The 27,423-nt window shown below is 43.7% G+C and overlaps 1 protein-coding gene across 3 annotated transcripts in view; it reads left to right on the top strand.

The window, feature by feature from the left end:
- Positions 1-815: 815 nt before the first annotated feature.
- Positions 816-27,423, top strand: part of LOC132510852 (C-type lectin domain family 10 member A-like) — a 37,770-nt gene continuing 11,162 nt past the window's right edge. Inside the window, exons 1-10 of one of the 3 annotated variants that reach the window (XM_060133299.1) lie at positions 816-1,438; positions 2,252-2,440; positions 3,750-3,866; positions 4,176-4,280; positions 4,368-4,439; positions 4,544-4,615; positions 4,776-4,862; positions 4,951-5,102; positions 5,590-5,696; positions 5,825-6,098. In XM_060133299.1, the coding sequence (XP_059989282.1) occupies positions 2,374-2,440; positions 3,750-3,866; positions 4,176-4,280; positions 4,368-4,439; positions 4,544-4,615; positions 4,776-4,862; positions 4,951-5,102; positions 5,590-5,696; positions 5,825-5,981 (936 nt within the window). In that variant the 5' untranslated portion in view covers positions 816-1,438; positions 2,252-2,373 and the 3' untranslated portion in view covers positions 5,982-6,098. Of the gene's footprint in view, positions 1,439-2,251; positions 2,441-3,749; positions 3,867-4,175; positions 4,281-4,367; positions 4,440-4,543; positions 4,616-4,775; positions 4,863-4,950; positions 5,103-5,589; positions 5,697-5,824; positions 6,099-27,423 lie in introns of those variants that run through there. The other 2 variants (XM_060133300.1, XR_009537446.1) reach the window with 2 other exon arrangements.

Below are 27,423 nucleotides of genomic sequence, written 5' to 3' on the forward strand. Positions count from 1 at the left end.
GTGCAGTTGGGTTGGCTAAAGTTTTGTGGGGTCTTTGCATCTGTTTAACTTCTTCCTCTGCCTCCTCCTCTTCTTTCCCCATCCTTTCACAGATGTGGATCCCTAATAAATAGACTGCACCCCAAATTGGCTTCCAATAACCCAACCTGTAACAAATACTAATTCAAATACCAAATAAATACAAGCAAAGCAAGAAAACAAAACGAAACTGGAAACAACCTAAATGTTTATCAATAGGGAAAAGCTTAGTCAATAAATTATGGCACAGATTATGAAATGAGATGAAGATGAAAAATGAATAAAGGACATTTTATGAACTGATATGGTAAAATGTTCCTGATACATTGTTAAATGAATTTTAAAAAGCAAGTAGCAGAACACAATCCCATTTAATTAGAAAATAGAAACTGAAATGTATTTGCTTTCCTTCCTCCCCTTTTAAGACACTAAGAATCTTTCTTAACTGTGAAAAGATTGTGTGTGTGAATTCAGAGCAGCCCCCTTAGAGGGATTTACAGAGTTGACAGGATTAAATTGAATCCCTTTCGTGAGGACAGTGTATGTGGAGAGAGCCCAGGCTAGTGTGTCCGGCAGCACTGGGCTGGAAATCTGGCTCTTTTGCTTACCAGGGGTGAGATCTTGGGCAAGTCACACAATGGCTCTGACCCTAAGTCTATCATCCAAAATTCCTCTCAAGGTTCTTGTGGAAATTGAATGGTTAATGCAAGTGTCTGGCACAATCCTCATCAGATTTGCGTGCTCGATAAATTCTGTTCTTTCCCCTGGCTTCTCCCCTCCCATTCCGGCCAGGAAATCCTACTCTCCACCACCCGCTTCCCTCCTTCCGAGCGAAGTGAAGAGAGCTGGCCAGAGCTAGGGGAGCATGATGGCTGAGGCCCCAGAGGAAGCTCAGATGCCAGGGACCCCAGGTCAGGATTGAGCGAGAGCAGAGCAATGGGCTCCTCTGGACCCGGGTTTGCAGTGATGGAGACACCAAGGATTCTGAGGTCTTCAGATGCAGGAAGTGAAAGGAGGTGTGGGGCAGACTGCACCTCTGTTTCCTTCTGGTCCAGTGCTTCTCTCCCAAATGATAAAATTGAGGAAGTCATGGGAACTCAAAAGAAGCGGAAAGGGAGTAGACACTCCCTGCAAGAGGAAAGCAGAGCTGGCCCCGTATCCAGCTGCCCTGTGCACACCACGTCTGCCTGCGTTTTGATTTCAATTCCATCCTGTTATTTACTGCCCCAATCAGGGAAACGGGAGATTCCCAGATTATAGACTCCTGGTCTTTCAGACACAAAGACCAGCAGGTCTCCAGTCACTTAGGTGGCTCCTCCTTCAGTCACCTCCATCCCAACTCTGCAGGATTTAGTTTTTTCCAGCTCTGGTCACCGCTGCACAAAGAACTCAAGAATCATAGCCTCTGGACTTTTCACAGGTAACCAGGTTGGGGATGCAGGTGAGACTAAGGGGGCAGGGAGGATGTCAGAGAAAGCAGGGAGAGGGGACTGTGAGACTGAATGGGAAGATATATAAGGGGGCAGCTTGGGGATTTAATGACCGAGCAGAGATTTTAGACTCTCTTCCCTTCACTGGATGCAGATTGAATTGTGGCAGCCACAACCTCAGTCACAAACTGAGACTCACACTCAACCCCTTCTCTAGCCCAGTTCCAGCCCTGTCTTCAGCCCCCACTCCAGCCGAACCCCATACCAACCCCAGTTCCTTCTTTAACCCCAATGGCATCTTCACCCCCAGAGTCAGCTTGAACCTTTGTGGGTTTTTTGGCCGTGCAGTGTGGCACACGGGATCCTAGTTCCCCAACTAGGAATTGAACCTCTGCCCCCTGCAGTGGAAGCGGGGAGTCCCAACAACTGGACCGCCAGGGAAGTCCCAAGTCAGCTTGAATCTTAACACCAGCCCCCACCCAAGCTTGAACCTCAACTCTCTCCTATTTCCAACTTCAGCACCAAGCTTAGGTCCAGCTCCATCCATGGCTTCAACATGAGTACTGATCCCAGTCCTAGCAGGAGACGCAACCTCGATTCCAGCTCCCAGTGTTAGACCCAGTCCTAGCAATACATTTAGCTCCAACTTTACCTGCACTGTCAACCCCAAACTCAACCTGACCCTAGCTCAAAGCCCAATCCTGACCCCACTTCTGACCTCAGCTGCAAAGCCAAGCCCATCCCCCATTGCTAGCCTTGACCCTGGGCTTCTTCTCAACCCTCATCTCTTCCCTTATCTCCAGCCCTGCACGTGGGTCTTACCTGGTCCCAGCCTCCATCTTTATCCCAGCTCCTTCCCCAGCCTGGCCGCTGGCCCTGCCTCTACTTCAGCTCTGACAGCCTCAGAGGCCGTGTTGGTCCAAACATGTCAGTGAAGTATGAAGACCTCCAGTACTTGGAGAGTGAAGGGAAAAGCCAGGGGTTTACAGATGGTAAGATGAATGGGGAAACGGTCTTTCCTAAAATCTCCTCTGAATATGTTTAGAAGGATTTCTGCTGTCGTGTCATGTCTGCACCTCTACCATATGTACTGGTGGGGTCTCTCACTCTGAAGGGGAGGCCCCAGCCTCTGGGGACCCCAATATAAACACGATTCAAGGTCCACAGCAGTCCTGGCTTCCTGTGCTCTGGGGAAGGGCATGAGAGTAAACCCATTTTCTTTCTCTCTCTCTTTTTTTTTTAATTTTGCCACCTAAAAGATTTACTGGCTATTTATTGTAGCTATTATTATTATGGACACATCCAGGAATAACAAAACGTAGACCCAGATTAATTACACTGAAGGAAATTGCTAATATTGTCTTTTAAAACCATTGCAGCCATAATGATTGTTACCTCCCAGCCTGGGCATGTTAAAAGCACCTAGTGTACATTTTCCAGAATTTTATTTTTCCTTCTTTTATTTCCAAAGTCTTTATTTTAAATTAATTAATTTATTTTTGGCTGCATTGGGTCTTCGTTGCTGCGCACGGGCTACTCTTCGTTGTGGTGCGCAGGCTTCTCGTTGCGGTGGCTTCTCTTGTTGCAGAACACAGGCTCTAGGCACGTGGGCTTCAGTAGTTGTGGCATGTGGGCACAGTGGTTGTGGCTCACAGGCTTAGTTGCTCTGCAGCATGTGGGATCTTCCCGGAGCAGGGCTCGAACCCATGTCCCATGCATTGGCAGCTGGATTACTTAACCACTGCGCCACCAGGGAAGCCCTTATTTCCAAAGTCTTGAGGAATAACTTCTTCGTAGAGCCTTTACCTTAATGGCCAACAGTAAATCTCTTCTCTCCTATATATGTGCCCTACTTGTACTTCTACTTATTAATCCAGAGGTCAGCAGTGTGTGTTCCTTATGGGCAAGGGCAATGTGCCCCATATTAGTAAACCCATTTTCTAACTTGTTTTCACTGATGAGTGTGAGCCTGCTAAGGTAGTTGCCGTCTCTCTCCCTGGGTCCTCCTGCCTGGTGCCCCAGCTCTGATGATAGGACCTTATACATCGCCATCATCCCCTATCTGTGTGTCTTTGTGTACATGTGTCCCCAGGGGTGTGAGGGGCCCGTATGACTGAGCACTTGTGCTGGTCCATGAGGGGTCAGTGGCCTGGACGTCCCCCCGCCCACAACTCTCCTTGTCCAGCCTCCCCCCAGCATCAGCTGCAGCACCCTCCTCCCTGCAGGTCCCCGTGGCCCTATCCTCCTCCCCGTCTCTCACGTCCTGGACCCTCCTCGTCCTGACACCCTCTCCTCTTGCAGGGCTGCCTGCCCTCGAGACCTTCCTGCAGCGGCTCCTCTCCAGCACCCGCTCCTTCCTGCTCTCCCTGGGCCTCAGCCTCCTCCTGCTGGTCGGCATCTGTGTGATCGGATCCCAAAGTGAGGGGCACAGGGTGGGCAGGGAAGAGAGAAATAATGGGGTGCAGTGGTGGGGGCACTGGTGGCGAGAGTGATAAATGAGGATGACTGCTGGCCCTGTCACATCAGTTGGGGAATGAGGTCAAATTACGTCCCCTCTCTAAGCCTTAGTTTCCTCACCTGCAATATTGTATAACAATAGCACCCATCCCTTTGGGTGGGGTCACGCTGTAGGGACCCAGTGACACAATGCATGTCAAGTGCCCTGCCCAGTGCTGGCACAGAGGACCTGATAACCCTTAGCACTGATTGTCTCATCCGCCTGGTCAGATTCCAAGTTTCAGAGGGACCTGGCAACCCTGAGAACAACTTTCAGCAACTTCACTTCAAACACCACGGCTGAGGTCCAGGCACTGAAATCCCAGGGTGAGCCTGGTATGGAAGGGGCTCTGGACTGGGGTGGGGTGCGGTGGGAGAGGGGGAGGAACTGACTCCTGAGCCCTGAGTTCCTGTGTTCTCCAGGTGGAAGTTTGCAAGAAATGATAACATCTCTGAAAGCTGAGGTGGAAAGTCACAAGCAGGAACTGCAAGCAGGTGAGAGACCCTTCGGGAGAGTGTGTGGAGGGGTGAGTGCCAGGCACTCAGGGCGGGGGGAGAAATGGGAGCAGTCACGTGGTGCTGAGTGCCCTCCCTTCCAGCCCGTAGCTTGAATGACAAGGTGCTTTCTCTGGAGAGCAGCCTGGAGAACCAGCTGCAGGAACTCAAAGCAGGTCAGGCCCCTGCTCCCCTCCACCTGGGCATGAGGCGTGTGGGAGGGCAAGGGGGTTCCTAGGCTGGGGCCCCGGGCGTGGACCTCTGGTCTCCAGGGACTCAAGGAGCAGAAGCCACACCCAGGGCATTGTCCCCACTGCCCATCCGTGTGCGTCCCAGGTTATTCCGAAATGCTCTTGCGAGTCCAACAGCTGGTCAAGAACCTGAACTCCCTGACCTGCAAGATGGCTGCTCTCAAGAGCAATGGTGAGGGCTGCCTGGGGTGGGCCGGCCCCAGCGTCTGCCCACATCCCACAGACAGCATCTCAGACCCTCCCCTGCCCCGGCCCCTTAGGCTCGCAAAACAACTGCTGTCCTACCAGTTGGCTGGAGCATGAAGGCAGCTGCTACTGGTTCTCTTCCTCGGGGAAGCCCTGGCCCGAGGCTGAGAAGTACTGCCAGCAGGAGGATGCCTACCTGGTGGTCATCAACTCCAGAGAGGAACAGGTGAGGCCCCTAGAGCGCAGGTCCAAGACACGTCCCATTGAAGAGCATGGTTCTCCGCCTTGGCTGCATATTGGCATCACCTGGGGAGCTTTTTTTTTTTTTTTTTTTTTGCGATACGCGGGCCTCACTGCTGTGGCCTCTCCCGTTGCGGAGCACAGTCTCCGGACGCGCAGGCGCAGCGGCCATGGCTCGCGGGCCCAGCCGCTCCGCGGCATGTGGGATCTTCCCGGACCGGGGCACGAACCCGTGTACCCTGCATTGGCAGGCGGACTCTCAACCACTGCGCCACCAGGGAAGCCCGACCTGGGGAGCTTTTAACAACGACTGCCATCTGAGCCAGACCCTCAGAGGTTTAATTGGCCCCGGGCGTTGGGATTAACACCCCGAATCTCCTTGACGGGTTTCATGAACACGTGAAGTTCAGAACTGCTAGTCCAAGGAGTTGGCAGGGTGGGGAGAAGTCACCACTGCCCTTCTGTTGTCCCAGGATTTTGTCCAGGCCCATATAGGCTCCTCCTACACCTGGATGGGCCTCAGTGATCTGGATGGAGTCTGGAAATGGGCGGATGGGACGGACTATGAGACCAACTTCAAGTGAGTGCCCCGGGTTTCTGTGCCCTTCTTCCTCGTTCAGCTCGGTTCCTCCAGGGTCTGACCCTCAGCCCCTTCTCCCTGACCTGGATTCTGTGCCTCCCTAGCTGCCTGTTGTCCTCTCCCCTCAGGAACTGGAAGCCAGGCCAGCCGGACGACTGGCAAGGGCACGGGCTGGGTGGGGGCGAGGACTGTGCCCACTTCCACCCCGATGGCAAGTGGAATGACGACGCGTGCCAGAGACCCTACCACTGGATCTGCGAGGCTGGGCTGAGCAAGGGCAGCTAGGGGAGCGGACCACCTGGCCAAGGAAATGGCGGGGCTGGGGGAGGGGGACCTTCTCCTTGTGGGAGAGGAATAATCCCTGGGAGATTGGAGCACTGCCATTGTTTGGAGTTGGTTTTTTTTTTTCCCCCTTAACTTTTAAAAGATTATCTAGAGTTCCTAAGGTATTTTTTAAAAAAGTTCTGCTTTATTGAGGTATAACTTAGGTACAAAATTGTAAGATATTTAAAGTGTACATCGTGATTTGATACAGGTATGCGTTGTGAAAGGATTCCCCCATCTAGTTAATGAACATATCCATGACCTCAGATATTTATCTATTTTTTTAGGTGAGAACACTTAAGTTCTACTCTCTTAGCAAATTTCAATTATACAATACAGTGCTATCAACTATGGCCACTGTGGTTTTTATAATTATTTTATTTAAAAAAATTTTATATTGGAGTATAGTTGATTAACAATGTGTTGGTTTCAGGTGTACAGCAAAGCAATTCTGTTATACATATACAGGTATCTATTCTTTTTCAAATTCTTTTCCCATTTAAGTTATTACAGAGTACTGAGCAGAGTTCCCTGTGCTATACAATAGGTCCTTGTTGGTTATTTATTTTATTTTATTATTAATCTATTTTAAATAGAGTAGTGTGTACACGTCAATCCCAAACTCCCAACCTATCCCTCCCCCCAACCCTTCCCTCCTGGTACCATAAGTTCGTTCTCTAAGTTGGTGAGTCTGTTTCTGTTTTGTAAATAAGTTCATTTCTATAATTTTTTAAAGATTCTGTACGTAAGCAATATCATATGATATTTGTCTTCGTCTGACTTACTTCACTTAGTATGATAATCTCTAGACCCATCCATATTGCTGTAAATGGCATTATTTCATTATTTTTAATGGCTAAGTAATACCCATTGTATATATGTACTACTTCTTCTTTATCCATTCATCTGTCGATGGACATTTAGGTTGCTTCCATGTCTTGGCTATTGTAAACAGCACTGCAATGAACATTGGGGTGCATGTATCCTTTTGAACAATGTTCTTCTCCAGATATATGCCCAGGTGTGGGATTGCTGGACCTTATCGTAGCTCTATTTTTAGTTTCTTTCTCTCCCTCTTTTTTTTTGCTGGGCCACGCAGCTTGTGGGATCTTAGTTTCCCGACCAGGGATTGAACCTGGGCCCTTGGCAGTGACAGTGTGGAGTCCTAACCACTGGACCACCAGGGAATTCCCTATTTTTAGTTTTTTAAGGAACCTCCATACTGTTCTCCATAGTGGCTGTACCAATTTACATTCCCACCAACAGTGTAGGAGGGTTCCCTTTTCTCCACACCCTCTCCAGCACTTATTGTTTATAGACTTTCTGACGATGGCCATTCTGACTGGTGTGAGGTGGTATTTCACTGTAGTTTTGATTTGCATTTCTCTAATTATTAGTGATATTGAATATCTTTTCATGTGCCTCTTGGCCATCTGTATGTCTTCTTTAGAGAAATGTCTGTTTAGGTCTTCTGCCCATTTTTTTGATTGGGTTGTTTTTTTTTGATATTGACCTGCATGAGCTGTTTGTAAATTTCAGAAATTAATCCCTTGTTGGTCACATGGTCACTGTGTTTTACATTAGGTTCTCAGAACTTATTCATCTTATAGCTGAAAGTTTCTACCCTTTTACCAACCCTTTCCTGTTCCCCCCAACTCCCGGCCCTTGGCAACTACCCTTCTACTTTCTATCTGTGAATGCAACTTTTTTTTTTTTTTAAAGAGTCTACATGTAAGTGATACCATACGGTATTGTCTTTCTCTGTCTGGCTTATATTACTTGGTATAAATGCCCTCAAGTTCCAACCATACTGTTGCAAATGGCAGGATTTCCTTCTTTATCATGGCTGAGTAATATTCCATCATTTTATATATACATATATATAATGGATATATGGTAGAATATTATATTATTCTTTATCCATTCATCCACTGATAGACACTTAGGTTGTTTCCATATCTTGACTATTGTGAATAATGCTCCAATGAACATGGGACTGCAGATATCTCTTTGATATCCTGTTTTCATTTCCTTTGGATATAAACCGAGAAGTGGAATTGCTGGATCATATGGTACTTCTATTTTTAATTTTTTGAGGAACTTCCATATTGCTTTCCATACTGGCTGCACCAGTTTACATTCCCACCAACAGTGCCTAAGGGTTTCTTTTTTTCTCTACATCCTCACCAACTTCTGTTTCTTTTTAACCTTAAAAATCAGCTTTATTGAGGTGTAATTCTTACCCAATAAAATGCACCCACTTAAAGAGTAGAGATGACTGTTGACAAATATGAATACCTAGGTAACTACCACTCCAATCAAGATAGAACATTTTCCATCACCCACCAAAGTTCCCTTATACCCCTTTGCGGTCTAACCCACTTATTTGTCCCCAGGCAGCTAATGATTTGCTTTCTTTCACAGCTAATTGGTTTTGCCTACTCTAGAATTTCTTATGAATGAAATCACACAGTATATACTCTTTTGTGAAATCTGATGTATTTCATGTCACCTGATTTTTAACAACCTTAAAATGGCAGAATGGAGAAGCTAGGTGAGGTCTTGGAAAGTCCTATGTTATTGTGAAAAGAGCATTTTCCTTTCATATAGATTTGAGTTCAATTCTTTTTCTGTCACTTAAAAGTCAGGTAAACTTAGGGTAATAAGGAAAGGTAATTCTTTCATTTCTTTGAAGATCCCAGAATTGTTGGGAAAAGTAGATAAGATCCCAGGTGTATTGGCTACCTATTGCTATGTAACAAACCACCCCAATGCTCAGTGGCTTAAAACAACAAGCATTTATTATACCTCACAGGTCTGTAGATCAGCTGGGTGGTTTTTTGGTCTGGCTAGGCGTGTCTCATCTTAGCTGGACTGGTTCATGCATTTGTGGTGGGTTGGCTGGGAGCTGGCTGGTCTAGGACAGCCTCTCTGCTGTGTCTGACATTTGGCTGGCTATGGGCTGGGGTAATGGACCATGTTAGGCTAGCCTGGGCTTGTTTGCATAGTGTTTGGGCAGGGTTCCAAGAGAGTAATCTGAAGAGTTGCAGGGACTCTGGAGCCTTAGGTTTGGAACTGAAGCATCACTTCTGCTGCATCCTATTGGCCAAAGTAGATCACAAGGCAGCCCAGATTCAGAGAGTTGGGAAATAGACTCCACCTTTTGATGGGAGGAACTACAAAGCCATATTGTGGAGAGAATGTGTATAGGGAGGGATGGAAATTGCTATTTTTCTAACAATCTAGCATACCAGGGGAAGCATGTCAATCATGGAGAAACAGCTCAAAGCTAAAGGTTCCCATTAAGAGAGGACAGGACCCATTCATTACTCTACTGGTACCAAGAAAACTGCCTGGCATATAGGAGTGTCTCAGTTAATGTTAATTAAAATTAAAGAGGGTGATGTCAGAGGGAAGGTATGGGAAAAACAAAATTTAGCTCCCAGGAAGCAGCACCCTTTCACTTTACCCTGCCCACCAGCATCACATGAAAATCATCAGGATGGGGCAGAGAGAGGTCTTGATGGAAAGGGCTCTGAGGGGACCTGGAACTGATGGGTCCAGAAGACACTGCGCAATATGCAAGAGATTCCATAAGGACAGCGGTACCCAGTGAGTTCTGTGGCCACAAAATACTGGAACCCAGTGTAGCCAAGGGCACAGAACATTAAAACCATACCAATAATACTCCAAACCAATAACGCCCAGGTCATTTCCCTCATCACTTTATGCAGTCCCACTTAATTGATGCTTGTTCTGCTGGATGTTGGGTCAGCATTCAAGTCTCATGAAGTTCTCTGTGTCTAGACTAGAATAGTCCTGGAAATCCTGACTCAGTCTAATGATGGAACTGACAGTTATCTAAGCAACGTCTGCTCAGAAGCCCATACTCCTGAGTGTGTCCCTTGAAATAATAGTATTTAAGAATACTTGGTACCATGCCTTTCCTGAGGCTTTCAGACTACCCTGCTTTGTTGAAGACATTTTTCTAAACCACATAGCTACAAATAGGGTCTTCAGGCAAGAGCAGAAGGAAACAGAAAACTTACAGATTGATAAGGTTGAATGGCTACAGTTAATTTATTATAATAACCACCAATATCATAATGGAGAATAATGTTATCTATTGAACATAATACAGAACTATTTTATGAGGATTTGATGTATGTTTCCCAAAGAGGAAGAACATTTTGTGGTCAATGAGGGCACTGACAAATCTCCGACACCTTCCAATCTGTGGAGTGTACAATCTCTGAAACACTTATATTACCATTAACATTTTGCCAGTACATATTAACCTAGGGATGGCTGAATTCCCTTTTGATTGAACAGCTCTTCCCATATAGCTCTTAAAATAGTGGTGAGATAGTTAAGAATATGGTGCACACCAAATGAACCTTTTTTGTTTGTTTGTTACCATCTCTCTTTCTCTAAAGGAAAAGAAAAAAATCTTTGTAGTGATCCAGTGACCTTCTGGGGAACCCCCAAAATCGTTTAGGGTAAAAGACACCTTCAGAATTTTATTTTATTTTTATTTATTTATGTATTTTTAAAAGAATTTATGTATTTAATTATTTATTATTTATTTTTGGCTGTGTTGGGTCTTCATTGCTGTGTACGGGGGCTACTCTTCGTTGCAGTGCGTGGGCTTCTCATTGCAGTGGCTTCTCTTGTTGCAGAGCACAGGCTCTAGGTGCACGGGCTTCAGTAGTTGTGGCACATGGGACTCAGTAGTTGTGGCTCGGGGGCTGTAGAGCTCAGGCTCAGTAGTTGTGGCGCATGGGCTTAGTTGCTCTGCGGCACGTGGGGTCTTCCAGGACCAGGGCTCGAACCCATGTTCCCTGCATTGGCAGGCAGATTCTTAACTGCTACCCCACCAGGGAAGCCCCAGAATTTTATTTTTCTGAATTTAAGGTCTGATCTTGAGAAGGCAAAATTAAAGTTTTTCAGATAAGTTGGGACTTCCCTGTTGGCGCAGTGGTTAAGAATCCGCCTGGCAATGCAGGGGACACGGGTTCCATCCCTGGTCTGGGAAGACCCCACATGCTGCAGAGCAACTAAGCCCATGCACCACAACTACTGAGCCTGTGTACCCTAGAGCCTGCGTGCCACACTACTGTGCCCACACGCCACAGCTACTGAAGCCTGCATGCTCTAGGGCCCGTGTGCCATAACTATTGGGCCCACGTGCTGCAACTACTGGGCCCACATGCTGCAACTACTGAAGCCCGCGCGCCTAGAGCCCGTGCTCTGCAGCAAGAGAAGCCACTGCAATGAGAAGCCTGTGTGCTACAACGAAGAGTAGTGCCCCCTGCTTGCTGCAACTAGAGAAGAGCCTGCATGCAGCAATGAAGACCCAATGCAGCCAAAAAAATAAAATAAAAATAAATAAATAAAAGTTATCAGATAAGTTGATTACTTGATCAGGGTTGTAGCATGAATGCTGGAATAAAGAATGGTTGAGATTTCTACAAGGGTGACAGTGAAATATTTAAAAAATAAAAATAGCAGAAAGTAACACAATTGTAAGAAACCTTAACACATTCAGCAGTGAGGAACTTTTGCTTGCTGGTTTTAATAAGCAAGGATGTAATAAATTCAGTATAAAGCACAAAAAGTTATTGTGATGAGATATATAATCTCTGCTCTCTCAACAGACCAAATAGATGACGATGGCTTTTACTATTTCTTGTTTAGAGCAGAACGATTTGTTATTTTAATAGAGAAAAATAATTTTTAGCCTTGCATTAATATAATATTTGGCAGGAAAATATTCTCATACTTTAAAAATGTTATAATAAACTCATCAGTATAAAACCAATCTTGCCAGTTTTAATACATTCCATTCCTTCTTTTTAGTGCCATTATTTATAGGTATTATATAAAGTCCAAGGAAAATAAATTTAATTTCACAAACCTTCTACAACTTTTTATCCACCCAGGTTTTACCCTTCATTATCATTTACACATTCTGGAACAACTAAACACTTTAAGGAAAAAACTACTCTCTTTTTTTCCTTGATTAAAAAAAATCACACAAAAAAAATCACGTTTTTTTGCATACACAATCCTATTTCTTTGCTATCATTGTTTCAGATAGTCTCCACCACTTTGATTAATTATAACTGTCAAGGTAATAAATTTCACAGACAAAGCTGGGAGGCAGGTGATTGAGAACTGTTTGTTATATACCAGGGTCTAAAACTCCAACAAGACTCATGATCACACAACTACAACTCCCTATAGCCACATGCATTCCTTTTACACTTTTTAAAGTGGCAAAATGATTGTTTTAACATAACCCAAGTCAAGAAATATGAAGAGTGTGAGATTTCCTTGAAGTGTCTGTATTTTTGTCCTTCTTGTAAGCTAATGAGCTACTCTGCCATCACTTTATATGTATGAGCAGAAGATCTGACACCACTTGGTCAGAGAGAAAAGGTTTTATTATTCACAATACAGCAAACAGCACGGGCCTCATGTTTGTTTCAGTTCCCTTGTCTTCCAAGCCCAAGGGAGTGACTCAGAGGGACCCCAGTGAATGCTGCAGATGCAGTGAGTTTGCATCACAGCAGAGGTACACGAATCTTTTTTTTTAATTGAATGGTTGATTTACAATATTGTGTTATTTTCAGGTGTATGGCAAAGTCATTCCGTTATATATATATTTTTTCAGATTATTTTCCATTAAAGGTTGTTATAAGATATTGAATATAGTTCACTGCACTATACAGTAAATCTTTGTTGCTTATCCATTTTATGTATAGTAGTTTGTATCTCTTGATCCCATACTCCTAATTTATCCTTACCCCACTCCCTTTCCCTTTTGGCAAGCATAGATTTGTTTTCTATGTCTGTTAGTCTGTTTCTGTTTTGTATGTAGATTCATTTGTATTATTTTTTAGATTCCACATATAAGTGATATCATATAATATTTGTCTTTCTCTGACACTTCACTTATAGTATGATATTCTCTAGCTCCATCCATGTTCCTGCAAATGGCAATATTTCATTCCTTTTCTATTCCATTGGGTATATACTACATCTTCTTAAGCCAATTGTCTGTTTGTTTGTTTATTTATTTATTTATTTATTTATTTATTTTTGCGGTACGCGGGCCTCTCACCGCTGTGGCCTCTCCCGTTGTGGAGCACAGGCTCCAGACACGCAGGCCCAGCGGCCATGGCTCACGGGCCCAGCCACTCCGCGGCATGTGGGATCCTCCCGGACCGGGGCACGAACCCGTGTCCCCTGCATCAGCAGGCAGACTCTCAACCACTGTGCCACCAGGGAAGCCCGCCAATTGTCTGTTGAGGGGCACTTGGGTTGTTTCCATATCTTGGCTATTGTAAGTAATACTGCATGTATCTTTTAAAATTAGAGTTTTCGTCTTTTCCAGATATACACCTAAGAGTGGGATTGCTTGATCATATGGTAGCTCTATTTTTAGTTTTTTAAGGAATGTCCTTGCTGTTTTCCACAGTGGCTACACCAACTTACATTCCCACCAACAGTGTACAAGGGTTCTCTTTTCTCCATACCCTCTCCAACATTTGTTATTTGCAGAATTTTCAATGATAGCCATTCTGACCAGTATGAGGTAATACCTCATTGTGGTTTTGATTTGCAGTTCTCTAATAATTAGTGATGTTGAGTGTCTTTTCATGTGCTTTTTGGCCATCTGTATGTCTTCTTTAGAGAAATGTCTATTTACGTCTTCTGCCCATTTTTTGATTCGGTTGTTTTTTTGGTATTGAGTTGTATGAGCAATTTGTATATTTTGGATATTAACCCCTTGTTGATCACATGATTTGCAAATATTTTCTCCCATTCCGTAAGTTGTCTTTTTGTTTTGTTGATGGTTTCCTTTGCTGTGCGAAATCTTTTAAGTTTGATTAGGTCCCATTTGTTTATTTCTGCTTTTATTTCTTCTGCCTTGGGAGACTGACCTAAGAGAATAGTGCTATGATTTATGTCTGAGAATGTTTTTCCTATGTTCTATTCTAGGAGTTTTATGGTGTCATGTCTTATATTTAGGTTTTTAAACCATTTTGAGTTTATTTTTGTATATGGTTTAGGGGAGTGTTCTAATTTCACTGATTTACATGTAGCTGTCCAGCTTTCCCAACACCACTTGTTGAAGAGACTGTCTTTTCCCCATTGTATATTCTTGCCTCCTTTGTCATAGATTGACCGTAGGTGTGTTGGTTTATTTCTGGGCTCTCTATTCTATTCCATTGATCCATATGTCCTTTTTTTGTGTCAATACCATGCTATTTTGATTACTGTAGCTTTGTAGTATTGTCTGAAGTCTTGAAGGGTTATGCCTCCAGCTTTGTTCTTTTTCCTCAGGATTGCTTTAGCAATTCTGGATCTTTTATGGTCCCATATAAATTTTAGAATTATTTGTTCTAGTTCTGTGAAAAATGTCATGGGTAATTTGACAGAGATCACATTAAATCTGTAGATTGCTTTGGGTAGTATGGCCATTTTAACAATATTAATTCTTCCAATCCAAGAGCATGGGGTATCTTTCCATTTCTTTGAATCATCTTCAATTTCCTTTATCAATGTTTTATAGTTCTCAGCATGTAAGTCTTTCACCTCCTTGGTCGGGTTTATTCCTAAGTATTTTTTTGTGATGCAATTTTAAATAGGATTGTCTTTTTACTTTCCCTTTCTGATATTTCACTGTTAATGTAAAGAAATGCAACAGATTTCTGTGTGTTAATTTTGTATCCTGCTACCTTGCTGATTTTGTTTATCAGTTCTAGTAGTTTTTGTGTGGAGTTTTTATGGTTTTCAATATATAGTATCATGTCATCTGCATATAATGACAATTTTACCTCTTCCCTTCCAATTTGGATACACTTTATTTCTTTTTCTTGTCTAATTGCTGTGGCTGTGACTTCCAATGCTATGTTGAATGGAAGTGGTGAGAGACATCCCTGTCTTGTTCCAGATTTTAGTAGGAAGGTTTTCAGTGTTCCATCATTGAGTATTATGTTGGCCATGGGTTTGTCATAAATAGCCTTTATTATGTTGAGATATACAGAATCATTTCTTAATGTGGCTGTAACACAGCCACTGTCCATTTTCAGCTTGTGCCCATGTTCTCAACTGATCCATACATAAACCAAGCTTGGGCTTTTTCTCCCCCTTCAAATGAAAACCAGGGAAGAGAACTGATGCAAATGTGGTGGGTGAGAGGGGCAAGGGGTGTTACTTGCTCATGTAGCTCACTTGGGCCCTTTGATCTGGTCCTGCTTAGGCTTGATTCAATTTCCATCTGACCATGAACTGTTGCTGTATATGTCTGACCTTATGATTTGGTAGGTCTGACAAAACCCAGTTCATAATGAGAAGTTTCAGATACATGGTTACATTGTATCCTATGGTTAAACATTCCATCTCTTCCAGGGTCCAGTAACATGTCAAAAGCTATTTCTCAAAGTGCATCTAATTCTCTGCTGCAGATATCATGGTTTTATTCCAGAATCTCAGAGGCTTGTGTTGTGACTCTTCTACTGGAGCTTTCCATAAGCTCCATTCTGCATCTAACACCTCCAAAACTTAAAGTCTGTGGGTCATATGGCCCAAATAGCAAGGTTGGTTGCATTGCAGACTTAATCTGCTGTAGTGCCTGTTCCTGCACTGGATCCCATTCAAAACTGGCAGCCTTCTGCATCACCTGGTATATGGACCAGAGCAGTATTTCTAGATGTGGAATGTACTGCCTTCAGAACCCAAAGAAGCCCACTGGGCACTGTGCTTTCTTCTTTGTGGTGGTGGTGGGCAACAATTTATCTTTTACTTTGGAGGGGATATCCTAGAAATCCCCTAACCACAAGAACCCTGAAGCAATTATACTCCAACAAAGATGTTAAAAAAAAAAAGAACTGTAACAGCTTTATTGAAGTGGCTTATCCCTGAATTTTTATAGAGTTTATCTCCCTACATCCTGTAGAGTGTATGTGCCCTACCAAGGCCTCCAGTGTACTAGCTACCTCTTGCTTTTCCTGTCCAGTCAGCATGATGTCATCAATGTAGCGGATCAGTGTGACATCTGTGGGATGTCCAGATATCCAGATCTTTCAGGACTAGATTAAGATAGAGGATGAGAGAGTTAAATAGCCCTGAGGCAAAACTGTAGGTGAATATTGTCTGTCCCATGTGAATATGAACTTTTAAAAATTTTTAAATTTTATATTGGAGTATAGTTGATTAACAATGTCATGTTAGTTGCAAGTGTACAGCAGAGTGGTTCAGTTATACATATACATGTATCTATTCTTTTTCGAAGTCTTTTCCCATTTAGGTTATTACAGAGTATTGAGCAGAATTTCCTGTGCTATACAGTAGGTCCTTGTTGGTTATCTATTTATTTATTATTTAAAAAAATAAACATTTATTTATTTATTTATGGCCGCACTGGGTCCTCGTTGCTGCGTGTGGGCTTTCTTTAGTTGTGGCGAGAGGGGGCTACTCTTTGTTGTGGTGCACAGGCTTCTCGTTGTGGTGACTTCTCTTGTTGTGAAGCAGGGGCTCTAGGTGTGTGGGCCTCAGTAGTTGTGGCACAGAGGCTCAGTAGTTGTGGCTCGTGGGCTCTAGAGTGCAGGCTCAGTAGCTGTGGTACATGGGCTTAGTTCCTCCATGGCATGTGGGATCTTCCCGGACCAGAGATGAAGCCTGTGTCCCCTGCATTGGCAGGCGGATTCTTTGGTTATCTATTTTAAATATAGCAGTGTGTACACGTCAGTCCCAAACTCCCAATCTGTCCCTCCCCCACACCCTTCCCCCGGGTAACCATAAGTTCGTTCTCTAAGTCTGTGAATCTGTTTCTGTTTTGTAAATAAGTTCGTCTGTATCATTTTTAAAAGATTTTGCTAAGTGACATCATATGATATTTGTCTTTCTCTGACTTACTTCACTTAGTATGATAATCTCCAGGCCCATCTATGTTGCTGAAAATGGTATTATTTCATTCTTTTTAATGGCTGAGTAATATGAACTATTTTTTTGATCTCTTTTCTAATTGGAATGGAAAAGAATTCATTAGTCAAGTCAATAGCCATATACCATGTACCTGAGAGCTTACAGATATGCTTTGACAGTAATGCGCACCCAGCACAGCAGCTGAAATGATAGCTTGGTTAAGTCTGCTTCACAGACTTAACTTAATCTTTCTTGGGGGAAAGAACCAAGTGCAAGCCATTGGTAATACCAAGATATTAGACCAGAGCAATACCACATCCCTGGAGAAATTCATAATATTAAAAGACTTGGGGGCTTCCCTGGTGGCGCAGTGGTTGAGAGTCCACCTGCCGATGCAGGGGACACAGGTTCATGCCCCGGTCCAGGAGGATCCCACATGCTGCGGAGAGGCTGGGCCCGTGAGCCATGGCCGCTGAGCCTGCACGTCCGGAGCCTGTGCTCTGCAACGGGAGAGGCCACAACAGTGAGAGGCCTGCGTACCACAAAAAAAAAAAAAAAAAAAGACTTGGGAACCACAAAAGACCCCAAATAGCCAAAGCAATCTTGAAAAAGAAGAACAAAGCTGGAGGCATCACACTTCCTGATTTCAAACTATATTACAAAGCTGTAGTAATCAAAACAGAGGGTATTGGCATAAAAACAGACACAGAGATCAATGGAACAGAGAGCCCAGAAATAAACCCACATATATATATAGTCAATTAATTTATGACAGAGAAGCCAGTAATATACAATGGGGAAAGGACAGCTCCTTCAATATATGATGTTGGGAAAACTGAACAGCCACATGCAAAAGAATGAAACCGGACCACTATCTTACACCATACACAAAAATTAATTCAATATGGATTAAAGACTTGAGTGTAAGACCTGAAACCGTAAAAATCCTAGAAAAAAACATAGGGAGTAATGTCATTGACATTGGTCTTAGCAATGTTTTTGTGGATCTGACTCCAAAGTCCAGGTAAACAAAAGCAAAAATAAATAAATGGGGCTACAACAAACTAAACAGCTTCTGCACAGTGAAGGAAACCATCAAAATGAGAAGGCAACCTACTGAATGGAGAGAAAATATTTGCAAATTCTATATTCTATGAGGGATTAGTATCCAAAATATATGAAGAACTCATACAACTAAATAGAAACAACAACAACAAACAATACAATTTAAGTATGAGCAGAGGATCTGAATAGACATTTTCCCAAAGGAGACATACAAATGGCCAACAGGTACATAAAAATGTGTTCAATGTCACTAATAATCAGGGAAACGCAAATCAAAACCACAATGAGATATTGCCTTACACCTATTAGAATGGCTATTATCTAAAAGACAAGAAATAGCAAGTGTTGGTGAGGACGTGGAGAAAAGGGAAACCTTATGCTCTGTTGATGGGAATGTAAATTAGCACAGTCACTATGGAAAAGAGTATGGAGCTTCCTCAAAAAATTAAAAGTAGAACTACCATAAGATCCAGCAATTCTACTTTTAGGTATTTATCTAGCAGAAACAAAATCACTATATTGAAGAAATTTCCACACCTCAATGTTCATTGCAACATTATTTACAATAGCCAAGACATGAAAACAACCTAAGTTTCCATTGATGGATGAATGGATAAAGAAGATCTATCTGTCGATCTATCTATCTATCTATAATGGAATATTATTCAGCCATGAGAAAGAAAGGAATCTTGCCTTTAGTGGTAACAGATGGGCCTTGAGAGCATTAGGCTACTTGAAATAAATCAGACAGAGAAAACAAATACAGTCTTACCTCACATATATGTGGAATCTGAAAAAACCTGAACTCACAGATACAGAGAACAGATTGATGGTTGCCGGGGGTAGGGGTGGGGTGGTCTGACACAATCTCCATCACAGACTTGACGCTCAGTAAAAATTTGCTACTGTCGCCTGCTCCTCCCCTCCTGTTCCAGTCAGGAAATCCCATTCTCCATCACCCTCTCTCCTCCTTCCCCCCATGGTCTTGAATCCTTGGTTGACTTCTACTTCTGAGTGCAGGGAAGCCCAGAGCTGGGCAAGCCTGATGAAGCTGGGTCAGGGATTCAGATTCTAGCAGGCCAGGTCTGAATTGGGCAAGAGAAGAGAAATGGGTTCCTCTAGACCAGAGTCCATGATATCTGGAGACATCAGCAGTTCTGGGGAATTTAGAGGCAGGAAGTGAAATAAGATGAGGCAGAGGAGAAACAATAAACTGCACCCCTGGCTCCTTCCTGTCCTGCTAGCACCCCCTCCCAAATGAGGAAGTCAGGGAGCTGGAAAGAAGGGGAAAGGAGAGGAAACGCTCCCTGAGAAAAGGGTGCCAGGTGGGGTTCATCCCCCACTGCTACCTAAATAAACCCTTTGCCTGTATTCCAACCTGTTTCTTATTTATGGTCCACAGTCAGGAGCTAGGGGATCTCAGGGTACAGAATGCTGGGCCCTTCACACACAGTCAGGAAGGATTCAGTCACTCATGTGGAATCTCTCCACTTTATGGCCGTTCATTCAGAATTTCCAGACCCTGGTACCTGGGCTGCCTGAGGAAACCAGGAATCACATTCTCCAACTTTCTGCAGATAACAGGACTGAGGAGGCAGGGAGAGTAGGAGGGAAGATGGGGGAGGGTGACTTTGTGGTTTTCTTGGAAATAAATGGGAGTTTGGATCACAGATTGAATTATTAATTGGAGGAGATTGAGACTCTGTCTCTCCACTGACCTCAGGATTGGGTTAGACACATCTTCAGGATAGGTTCCCCTGTCCTCTGTAGAATAAAGAATCCTCCCGAGCTATAAATCCCTCTATAACTCTGGGTTTCCTGCTTTGGGCTGTCAGTCACTTGCAGTTACTAGTTCAAATGTCTGTCCAGCCTCAAGGATAGAGTCCTAGGAGGGAGAGCCACACCTGCCCCTTCCCTGACATAGTCTCAGCTCCTGGGATGGGGTGGAGGGTGGAGGAAGGAGCTCTCCCAAGGAGCAGACACAGTATTTCACAGTCACAGGAATCAGACATCTGAAATGGAATTTTACTTAGTTCTGTATAACATCCTGGCATTGCTCTGGAGCACATGTTATCGCTAATGGCAGAAAATCACCTTGTCAATTCGGAAGAATCTACTCACTTCTGGATTTTCTGTCCTTTTCAGGCTCAGGTCAATTCTGGATCCTCTCCCTTCCCTCTTCCCCTATTCGTCCTGGGGATGATAATACTTTTTTTCTTTTTTTATAAATTTATTTATTTATTTTTGGCTGCGTTGGGTCTTCGTTGCTGCGCGCGGGCTTTCTCTAGTTGCAGCGAGCGGGGGCTGCTCTTCATTGTGGTGCGCGGGCTTCTCATTGCAGTGACTTCTCTTGTTGCGGAGCACAGCTCTAGGCGCACCGGCTTCAGTAGTTGTGGCCACTCGGGCTCAGTAGTTGTGGCTTGCGGCCTCTAGAGCAAACGCTCAGTAGTTGTGGTGAACGGGCTTGGTTGCTCCACGGCATGTGGGATCTTCCTGGACCAGGGATCGAACCCATGTCCCCTGTTTTGGCAGGCGGATTCTCGGCCACTGCGCCACCAGGGAAGTCCCAGGATGATCATTCTTGATGGAGCAGGGCGTCACGTTTTCCTCACAGGTGTCATTTCTACTTCCTGTCAGTGGGCCTACTGGTGTGAGGGCTTCGCCCTGAGGTCTTTTGCCAGCCCTTCATCTGAGAAGCAAAGCACAGATCTTCTCTGCTCTGTTGAACCCAGCCCACTGTACGTTCAATCTTCCTTGTCCCCAGAAATCTGACCCCACCAGTAGTCCAAGAGCCAATCCCTTTTATAGGAACCAAACCAAGGACTCACTCGCTCTTTTTTTTTTTAAGTTGAATTATAGTTGATTTACAATATTGTGTTAGTTTCAGGTGTGTAGCAAAGTGATTCAGTTATATATATATATTTTTCGGATTATTTTCTATTGTAGGTTATTATAAGATATTGAGTATAATTCCCTGTACTATACAGTAAATCCTTATTGCTTAATTATTTAACGTATAGTAGTTTGTATCTGTTGATCCTATATTCCTATTTATCCCTACCCACCTCGCTTTCCCCTTTAGTAACCATACATTTGTTTTCTATGTCTGTGAGTCTGTTTCTGTTTTGTATATAGATTCATCTGTATTATTTTTTAGATTCCATATATAAGTGATATCATATGGTATTTGTCTTTCTCTGTCTGACTTCACTTAGATGATAATCTCTAGGTCCATCCATGTTGCTGCAAATGGCAATATTTCATTCTTTTTATGGCTGAGTAATATTCCATTATATATACATATATATATACACACATTTTATAAACACACACACACACACACACACACACACATATCTTCTAGGCCAGTCGTCTATTGATGGGCACTTTGGTTGTTTCCATGTCTTGGCTATTATAAATAGTGCTGCTATGAACATTGGGGTGCATGTATCTTTTCAGATTAGAGTTTTCATCTTTTCCAGACATATACCCAAGGGTGGGATTGCTCGATAATATGGTAGCTCTACTTTTAGTTTTCTGAGGAACCTTCATGCTGTTTTCCATAGTGGCTGCACCAATTTACATTCCCATCAACAGCATAAGTAGGTTCCCTTTTCTCCACACCCTCTCCAGCATTTATTATTTGTACCCTTTGATGATGGCCATTCTGACTGGTGTGAGGTGATACCTTATTGTGGTTTTGATTTGCATTTCTCTAATAATGAGCAATGTAAAGCACCTTTTCATGTGCCTGTTGGCCATCTGTATGTCTTGTTTGGAAAAATGTCTATTTAGATCCTCTGCCCATTTTTTGTTTGGGTTGTTTGTTTTTTCAGTATTGAGTTGTATGAGCTGTTTGTGTATTTTGGATATTAACCCCTTGTTGATTGCATTGTTTGCAAATATTTTCTCCCATTCCATAAGCTGTCTTTTCATTTGTTGATGGTTTCCTTTGTTGTGCAAAAGCTTTTAAGTTTGATTAGGTCCCATTTGTTTATTTTTGCTTTTATTTCTTTTGCCTTGGGAGACTGATATAAGAAAACAGTGCTACCATTTATGTCCAATAATGCTTTTTTTTTTTTTTTTTGCGGTACGCAGGCCTCTCACTGTTGTGGCCTCTCCCGTTGTGGAGCACAGGCTCCGGACGCGCAGGCTCAGCGGCCATAGCTCACGGGCCCAGCCGCTCTGCGGCATGTGGGATCCTCCTGGACCGGGGCACGAACCCATGTACCCTGCATCGGCAGGTGGACTCTCAATCACTGCGCCACTAGGGAAGCCCCAGGGTTTTTTTTTTTTAATTAAAAAAAATTCGACAAATAAATGACACTGAAAAATATCTAATTAGAAATTTCCAAAGATCTAGAGCATAAAGTTATTTACAACACAGATTTGTTTGAAAACAAACGACAGGCAGCAATGGAGGGTGGATTAACATTTTGGGTTGGGAATGAAAATCATGCCATGAATGCATATTTAATGATTAACAAAGGAAGTCGTGATCTGTGTTAATTAATAAAGCACATTATAACCTAAAAAAAAAAGAAAGAAATTCTCCCAACTTGCACAAGCTCTCCAAGTTTGGAATAAGTGAGTCAAGGTCACATGGTAATGGTCACCCCCACAGCAAAGACAAAATCAAACAATTCCAGCCTGGTTGGGAGAGGACTGGGGTGTGATGGTGTCACAGGTGCCACAAAGGAGAGACTGTCCCAGCTCTGAAAAGTCAGAATGCTTGGAGTGGGGTTGACTTAGATGAGGGTGGGCAATTTGTGACAGGTTCTGAATATTAAGAATATCAATATCCAGGGACTTCCCTGGTTGCGCAATGGTTAGGAATCCGCCTGCCAATGCAGGGGACACGGGTTCGAGCCCTGCTCTGGGAAGATCCCACATGCTGTGGAGCATCTAAGCCCATGTGCCACAACTACGAGCCTGCGCTCTAGAGCTTGCGAGCCACAACTATTGAGCCTGTGTGCCTAGAGCCCATGCTCTGCAACAAGAGAAGCCACCGCAGTAAGTCCACGCACCACAAGGAAGAGTAGCTCCTGCTCGCTGCAACTAGAGAAAGCCTGCACGCCAACGAATACCCAACGCAGCCAAAAAATAATAAATAAATAAGTTTATTTAAAAAAAAAAAGAATATCAATATCCAGAAAGGGTGCAGGGACTGGAAGGAAGCACAATGAATCTGGCATAGCCGACGCATTGCAAATTGAATTTGCAAGCCGAGGCTTGCAAATTGAACAAAACGTGTTATATAAAAGCTACATTTTCACAAATTAAAACAACAACAACAACAACCTGAATTTTCTTCTGTCTGGCATGAATATATTTTAAAAGAAGACTGTTCCCTAATTTTGGGAAACTTCCCAGGCTGGCTCTCTAATTATGCAAACAAACCCTCTGTTATTCAAAGTTATACAAGACTCTCTTCTGAAAAAGGACTTTGGTCCAAAGGAGATAAAAGTGCTCTTGGGTGATCATGTAAGCTTTTCTATGTTGATTCTGGAAACAGAGTCTTAAGTAAGCAGAGGACGAGACTGGGGAAGGGCTTGTATGACATGTGTTTGTCTGGACTTGTTTGAATCCCTATTGGAGTCCTATATTGAAAGGACTCCGGTTATAAACTACAGAATATCTCTGGGTTTAGGTAATGCCAAAAGACCATTCATTACACAAGGGTGTCTCACACAGCCTGTTATGGGTTGAATTGTGTCCTCCAAAAAGATGAGTTGAAGTCCTAACCCCCAGTACCTGTGACTGTGACCTTATTCAGAAATAAGATGGTTGCAGACGTAATTAGTTGAAATGAGGTCATATTAGAGTAAGGTGGGTCTTTATTTCAGTATGATGAGTGTCCTTATAAGGAGAGAAGAGACACATGGGAGAAAACCATGTGATCACAGAAGCCGATTAAAGGGTGGCAACTGCAAGCCAGGGAAGGTCAAGGATTGAGGCAAACCATGAGAAGTTAGGCAGATGCAAGGAAGAGTCATCCCCTAAAGGTTTCAGAGGGAGCATAACCTTGCTAGTGCCTTCATTTCAGACTTCTAGCCTTCAGAACTGTGAGACAATGCATTTCTGTTGTTTTTGCAGCAGCACTCTGTTAAGGCAGCCAGCCATACCTAGGAAACCAACAGGTGACTCTAGGGCAGGGAAGTGGCTAAAGTCCTGAGATAGACTGGAAAGGGGACCTGGAACCTCGAGAGACTCTTTCCTTTCCACCATCCACTTCAGTCCTCTTTCTCACTGCAGACTATAATTCTCTGTTCTTTAGCCAACACTTCCCGTGATCATTTCTTGCTTCTTCCTTTGTTCAGGTATACAGCTGTGGGGCAGAAACCAGTCCGGGGTAGCCCCTCCCTTCTTCACTACTAAGGGCTGAGTTATGACTGGTTTAAGCTTATTAGGGCATGCCCACTCTTTTGTCTGTGATTGGTTTAGGGATAGACATGTGACTCAGTTTTGGCCAATGACATTTGAGGATCTGGAAACCTTCTGGGGCTTCTGTGAAAGATTTTCTTCCCTGGCAAAAAAAAAAAAAAAAGAAAGCCGTCTAGGGAGGACCCCTGCTTGTTGCCTTCCTGCTGTGGATGGTTCCTTGTTGAGGACATGATGTTTGGAGTGGTGGCAGCAGTCACATGACTATGAAGGGAAGGTCAGGAGTAAGGAGTTACTTAACTGCCGGAGCAGCGTGAACCTACAGTGACTCCTTGGGGGAAGGCAGAGAGCTGGGTGATTAGTGGATCTAATACTGGCTAAATGTTGTGCACTGAGTAAGGTGCTCTCCACATCCTGCTTCTCATCTGGAATGAAAACGTATACTTCTTAGATTTAACCTACTTGTAGGTTTGGGGAAAAAGGACAAGAATCTGAACAGAATCTGAAGAAAATGTATGACTCATTGGATGGAAAGGAAGATAAATGCCTCTAGTTGTACTCCCAGAATTGTTAGGATTTGAAATGTCAGAATGAGTCATAACTGGTCATGTTTTGTAAGTGAAAAAGCAATCCCATTGTGTATTATTCACATGGTGCATGATTACTTCATGGAGGTGGATGGGAACAGTCTATTGCCCTTTAGTAGAATGGTTTCAGAATGAGAAAAGAAAACCATTAAGTAAATCAGGATAAGCAGTGCACGGTGCTCCTAATTCCACCACTTTTCCATAGATCGATTTGCACTACCTGAGAATAAGGGGCAGACACCTCTCCCTGCTGTACACAGAGGCATAGCCGCTACCGCCTAAAATTAGCCAATCAGAAGTTAACACATAAACTCTCCAGTTTCATATCTTGACTGTGGTGAACTGTGACTAGGAATGGAGTAATTCTGTCCCAGAAGGTCATAAGGAACAGAATGCTTATATAAACTAAACTGCCAGGGGCTTCCCTGATGGCGCAGTGGTTGAGAGTCCGCCTGCAGATGCGGGGGACACGGGTTCGTGCCCCGGTCCGGGAAGATCCCACATGCCGCGGGGTGGCTGGGCCCGTGAGCCATGGCCGCTGAGCCTGCGCGTCCGTAGCCTGTGCTCCGCAACGGGAGAGGCCACAACAGTGAGAGGCTCATGCACCGCAAAAAAAAACCCAAAAAACAAAACTAAACTGCCTTAGACCTCTGTAAGAAATTATATGGACAGCAGTTGCAGATAACTGAAAAATATTGTTCCCTTCTGTCAGCAAAACTGTTGAGCTCTACTCTGCTGAAGTCCTCATCGGGTTCTATTGAAGCAGCAGATGGACAGGACTGAATGGGAAGTGAAGTCCTTTGCATTATACTCCCCTGACCACTCACATTAATCCTGAGACCTTTACCAGTTCACTGACCACCAATCACAGCCAATCCTGAGGTGGAGGCAGGTCTATACTTCTCAACATAAGGGACTGGAATTAACTCCCTCTTACCTTTGCTGTCCTCATTCCACCACTGCTCTTCAGACTTTTCTTGGATTTTCAGGATGTCTCTTTTCTTAAAGTCAAAGAGAGGTTGGATAACACATCCTCTGGCTCTTCCTGCCTGAGAATCACTCCACTTCCCTGCCTGGCCTTGGAAACTGGTTTTATCGATGTTGTAGTGTCTAAATAGTACATTTTGTAGAATTCCAGTAAAGTAGGCAATGAATCAAACTTCTGATCTTCTGTTTGGAATCTGAGGTGACTCAGCTCAGTTACTCGGCTCCTCCAAGTGGAAGTCGCCTACCTTGGCCATCTCTGCACCCACGTGCTGAGACTCAGTAGCCGTGTGCATCCCCACCAGCCCCAGCATCGACACCACAGTGGACCAGCTGGTGTCTCAGCCTCACTGTTGTGCCTGAAATGGCAGTAGCAGCTGTGAGCACTCGCCACTGGAAGTCTCTCTAGTCATTTGATCATTTTTTCTTCATAATTTTTTTCATATTCATATTTTCAAACTCTCTTCTACGTATTTAAACATATTAGATATATTCATTTTGTATTTTTTCAATATTCCAACATCTAAGCATAAAGTTCTATTCTGCTATTTGATATTTCCACTGACTGTCATTCCTGATGCCCTATTTTTTCTTTTGTGTTTTGTTTTGTTTTTTGCACTATAAGCTCTTAGTTTTTGAGACTTTGTCTCTCAAGATTCTTTCGGGTCTGGTCTGGTGGTATATTCCTCCAGAGAGGATTTGTGTTTGCTTCTGCCAGGTGCCTAAAGTCCTTCCAAGCTGAGACTACTTTAAATAAATCACTCAGCTGGATGTTTCTTGAAACTCAAATGCCGTGTGTATTTGTGCCCTGATCCTGCTTGAGGACAAGCTTGTGGTTATGAATTTTTATGAGAGTCTTCTTTCATTCTCTGGAAGACCAGCTTTCTTCTTGTCTTTGTCAACTGGAAAAAAAAAAAAAAAAGCACAACCTGGGGAATTCCCTGGTGGTCCCGTGGTTAGGACTCTGCACTTTCACTGCTGAGGGTGCTGGTTCAATCCCTGGTTGGGGAACTAAGATCTCACCAACGGGGTGGTGTGGCCAAAAAAAAAAAAAAAAAAATCAGCACAACCTAAAGTTGAGAATTAGGTTTTATTTGGCAGGCTTTCTGAGGACTTCATGCCTGGGAGACAGCCTGTCAGATAGCGCTGAGGGGCTACTCTGAAGAGGTAAGGGAGGAGCCAGGATATACAGAAGTTTCATAACAAAACCCAGGTAGTCAGAATATCAGAAGATTACTGTTAATGAAAGAAAACCAGACATCTCAAGTTAATGAATTTAGCGCTTGTCTATGTATGAGAAGATGGGCTCATTGAAATCATTCCTTTGATATGTACCTCAGCTGTCTGGGACCAGTATCCTGTGTTTTCCCATCCTGAGACTCCTCAGGGTGCACCGTTAGAGGGGGGCTGCAGGGGCTGATGGCTTGATGGCGGGCATCCTGTTTCCATCC

This window comes from Lagenorhynchus albirostris, chromosome 20 (assembly GCF_949774975.1).
Source record: "Lagenorhynchus albirostris chromosome 20, mLagAlb1.1, whole genome shotgun sequence".
NCBI classification, from domain to species: domain Eukaryota; kingdom Metazoa; phylum Chordata; class Mammalia; order Artiodactyla; family Delphinidae; genus Lagenorhynchus; species Lagenorhynchus albirostris.